This window comes from Tasmannia lanceolata, unplaced genomic scaffold (assembly GCF_043159265.1).
Source record: "Tasmannia lanceolata isolate RefF3 unplaced genomic scaffold, GAP_Taslan_0.1 ptg000008l, whole genome shotgun sequence".
NCBI lineage: Eukaryota > Viridiplantae > Streptophyta > Magnoliopsida > Canellales > Winteraceae > Tasmannia > Tasmannia lanceolata.
In genome coordinates, this window is record NW_027518685.1 from 49,083,669 (window position 1) to 49,088,045 (window position 4,377).

Below are 4,377 nucleotides of genomic sequence, written 5' to 3' on the forward strand. Positions count from 1 at the left end.
TTTTAACTGTAAAACAAGGGCACAGAAGTTGTGTAAGGAGCCAATTTTACAATTCAAAAGAACTCTTTTGCAGAATTTTCATTGGTAGGGGCACTATGATTTTTCTAAACCATCTTCCTTGGATAATAGAGATTGCATGGTACAGCACATCCTCAAGAGAGGGTAATGTTCAGTTCACCCCTGGGTTTGCTGCAAAGAATGCCAGAGCACCAACAAGTGGTGCATTGATGTAAGTAGCTGGTTCTGATTGCTGGTAATTGTTCCGGTCATCAGAAAAACCATCTCTGTTATCTGGACCACCCAAGACTGCCCCAATTAGGATGTTTGGATTTGGCGAGCTGGAGTACAGGTATTGGAATCCAGCATTGCAGGGAATGGGGTTTGGATGTGTGTGTACAGATGGCAGTGAGGAGCCTCTATGATGGACATGCTGTGGATACCGCTCACCAAATCCTACCATGTATGACATCTTTGCCGGATTCTGACCTAAAATGTAATCAACCTAAATGATAGCCACCAGGTCAGTTTGTACACGTCAAAAAAAAAAAAAAATGGCGAATTCTAAGAGGCACCTGTTTTTTAGACAGTGAGATGAGGTTTTCGGCTGTGATAATTCTGTTCCCGCATGAGGTTTCTCCGTCATTATAACTCAGATATTTGGCATATGTTAGGAGGAGGAAAGCTGTTGATGTTACATACTGCAGATTGCTCTCGCTTCCTTTGTAAAAGAGCCCTCCTGCATAATCATATGTGGGCGTGTTCGCAGAACCTCATTTAAAAGTACAGAGAATTTACAGAGTTTATGGCAATCAATGGAGGACTGACCTGGTGTATACTGGGCCTGAAAACTAGATGTTCCTGGGATCAGAGAGCAAATATAGTTATCTGCATGTACTTTAAATCCATGCAGTTCTTCGACCCTGTTCTGCAAGAAAGCCTGTGGCCAAGGGATCTAACACATTAGCTTGATCTCACTTGTGAAAACAACAACAAAGGTAGAGAAGGAATACCTTTGAAAGAAGAACTTTGGTTCCAACTCGCTTGTCATCCCAACTAAACGAATAATCATCATCGTCGGCACCCAAAGTGTGGCCATTAGATTGAATGTACGATAAGTATGAGGAGTCCTGTGAGGCCCAATGAAGCCACGATGCACCCCATAGAAGTTCATCCTGATTGCCAAGTTCACATCAGGAAATTATGAATTTAAGACCAGTTTACTCTGAACAAAGTGAGTTGATGGAATTATGAATTTAAGACCAGTTTTGATATAGGCCAGGGAAAAGACATAGGAGGAGAAGAGAGCAGAAATCTCAATCAATTCAATTAATCATTAAAAACTAATAATTTCTAATACTCCTATATATAGGCAATTAAAATAAAATTCTATGAAAAATAAATAAATTCTCTAACTCTAAATAAGACGGAAAATAAAATCCCTAAAACTAAAAACATGAAAATAAAAATCCTAGAAACTAAATACCATGGAAATAAAGTTTACTCAGAACAAGATCAGTTGATGGTGCTCTTACATGGTATCCGGAATAAGAGCAGTAAAATGGGCACACAACTGAACTGAGAGAGTCGCTGTAAGCTCCTCTGTGCTGGTCGGCAAATTCAAAGACCTGCATTGACAAGTTGAGCTGGTTTATATTCCAACGGTACGTGAAAGTGAGTCGATGACTAATTATGAAAGAATTACATGCTGGTAAGTATTACTTTGATGGCGGTTTGAAGTAATTTGGCAGAGTATGAAGGGTCAGATTCTTTAAACACTATGGAGGCAGCAGCCAATGCAGCAGCAGTCTCTGCTGCAACGTCTGAGCCTGGGTTTTGTGGAGTCACTTTGTAAACATTACGAGGTGTGTCCATGTCTTCAGGCCTCTCCCAGCACCGGTGATCCATGAAGGGATCTCCCACCTGCATTCACTTTCACCCGATCAGAACAAACTTAAAGGAGAAAGGGAAGCTAGTACAAACCCTGAGAACGGCATGGTTTCTGCCCATCAAATTGGCCACAATAATTCGAAGATTGTGGATTTGTTGTGCAAAATTCCTGTGAGAGTCGGCGTCGCTGTAATAAATGTAAGCCTTGATTTTCTTGTTTTTTAGCTTGTTTATACATTCAGACCATAGTCAATTTGAACCGGGTAGATCCCTTCACTTTCTTCATGAAAATTTTCTAAGGATTCATTAGCCAACCCCAACTAGTTTGGGACAAAAGCTTAGTTGAGTTGAGTTGTAGTTTTTGTACATTCAGTCCATAGTCAGCAAATCGTGATTTGGCAAAAAAAAAAAAATGGAACGGGTGAAATTCGAGTTTAATACGGTATTGGTTCAAAAAAGCGTAAACACAAAAAAATGCATTTTTTTTTATGACATAGGATATCCCCACCCCATCTTAGGGCGGGACTAATCCCTATGGATGCACTACTTGTAAACCCCACATCGGGTTACTGCAGGGGGATTCGAACTCACATTTTAAAAAGTTTGTAATTTACAAAATTAGTGGGGTAAAGTTGCAAAGTTGGACAAAAAAATACATTTAATACTTACATGCTTAAAAGGCTTACTGAAAAAAAGGAGTTTTTTTACTTTTAAACTTTTAAACAGAGTATTAAATGGCAATTGGCAAACCAATAAGACAAGGTTTTTTTTTTTTTTTTTTTTTGAAAAAACGCTGTTTAAAATGGTGTTTTGCTATCTATGATTCAGACATATGCACTCATTTGAATACTAATGTCTGTAGGGTTGCTCCTCACTTGGACATATAAAGTATCAGGGGTGGCTGTGGCTGCCTTGACCAGATAATCTGCGCTCCAACGAACGGCACCTCTGGCATATTCGATCTGCGCCGGCATCAAGCTTCCAAACTCAATGACACTCCAAGCCAACATTGTTGTTGTGAATGCCATCGGTAAACCAAACTTAACATTATCTCCCGCATCATAGTATCCACCCACAAGATCCACCTGAAATGACAACAGTAAAATTTCATCCCATTACAAACGAAAAATTGTTCATGCTGCCATATAACACTAATCCAGATGCATACATGATAAGAAGATCCATCCGATAAGCTCGAATCACCCCTCCATGTTAGACGCTGGTTCCCGGGTAATTTTCCCGACCGTTGTCCCTCGAAAAATAGAATGGATTTCTCAAGGGCATCAGAGTAACCCAAATTGGAGGCGCCGCAAAATGCACTTAGCATCCAAAAGCATATTGATAGTAGTTTTGTTACTGACACAGACAGCGTTTCCATATCGTTACCTGGTAAATAACTGTAACTATTAAGGGAGATATGGAGGGGGAAGGCTTGAAAGTACATGGAGAATGTTGGTGTGAGGGGTTGGGATTTATAGAAGAAAAGTTGAAGGAAATGGGTGGCGTTAAACGGTAGTTAGTCGTTAGGAGGAACAGAAAAAAGCAATGTTCACGAGATCAGCTGCGGAAAATGGGACGTTAGAGTGAAGTGTTGGAATATCTAATTCCTTAAAATCAACCTTGTTGCCCCATACGTGCAAACCACCACACGTTTTCTTCTTTTCACAGTCCGAGTGAAACACTAAAACAATTACTTGATAGCACTTTGTTGAATTTGAGAGCAAAATAATATAAAAACAAGAATAGAAGAAGGGGGAAGAACTAATACATTCACTGAGTTTTTTCTCTAGAATTTTTTTTTTTCATTCATATCAATTTTCCTAATAAGACAACTGTTGTGGATATCTATATATAGATGTCCTGTTCGAACACAAAAGCCCATACGTTATCTTCCTTGACCAATCCTAATATCACTATACCTCATTAGATAAAACAAAATAGCTAAAAACTCTACACAGCAAAGGAAACCTACTCAACTAGAGACACTATAAGGGCCCGTTTGGATGCAGAGAAGATTTATTTATTTGGATTTCTTACATTTGCAGCCCTTTTTCCATTGTAATTTGGATCGGGATTTTTTTATTTTGATTTCTTACATTTGCAGCCCTTTTTGCATTGTAATTTGGATCGGGATCAAATTTTTGGATTTCCAATTCAGCATCTGACAGTGAAAAAATCAGATTTTCAAATATGCTGTGCAAATAAGAAATTGGAAATCCACAGATCTCGCAGTTTCCTTCATCCTCTTTGCTCCTCAACCTTTCCCCTCCAATGGGAAGAACCCCTTCCCTCTCTCTATACCTCAACATGAGCTTCCGGATCTATTCATTTTGTATTCAAAACTCAATTCCAAATCCAAATACAATATATGAGGTATCCAAACAGGCCCTAAACGTAAATCACTTGGGTGGATTTGGGTGGACCCCATAAATCAATTCCACCGTTTGAATTAAAATTCTACATGAAGACAAAACGGCAATACATCGTTAT

General features: G+C 39.1%; 1 protein-coding gene across 1 annotated transcript; it reads right to left on the reverse strand.

Moving 5' to 3' along the window:
* LOC143883630 (endoglucanase 1-like) lies at nt 1-3,611 on the reverse strand. The gene is made up of 8 exons (XM_077386976.1): nt 3,056-3,611; nt 2,763-2,972; nt 1,720-1,920; nt 1,533-1,625; nt 1,011-1,172; nt 826-937; nt 573-736; nt 1-502 (listed from the first exon to the last, which is right to left on the reverse strand). Exons 1-8 carry the CDS (start codon nt 3,329-3,331, stop codon nt 170-172), a joined length of 1,551 nt encoding a protein of 516 aa, XP_077243091.1. The 5' UTR covers nt 3,332-3,611; the 3' UTR covers nt 1-169.
* Between the last annotated feature and the right edge of the window lie 766 nt (nt 3,612-4,377).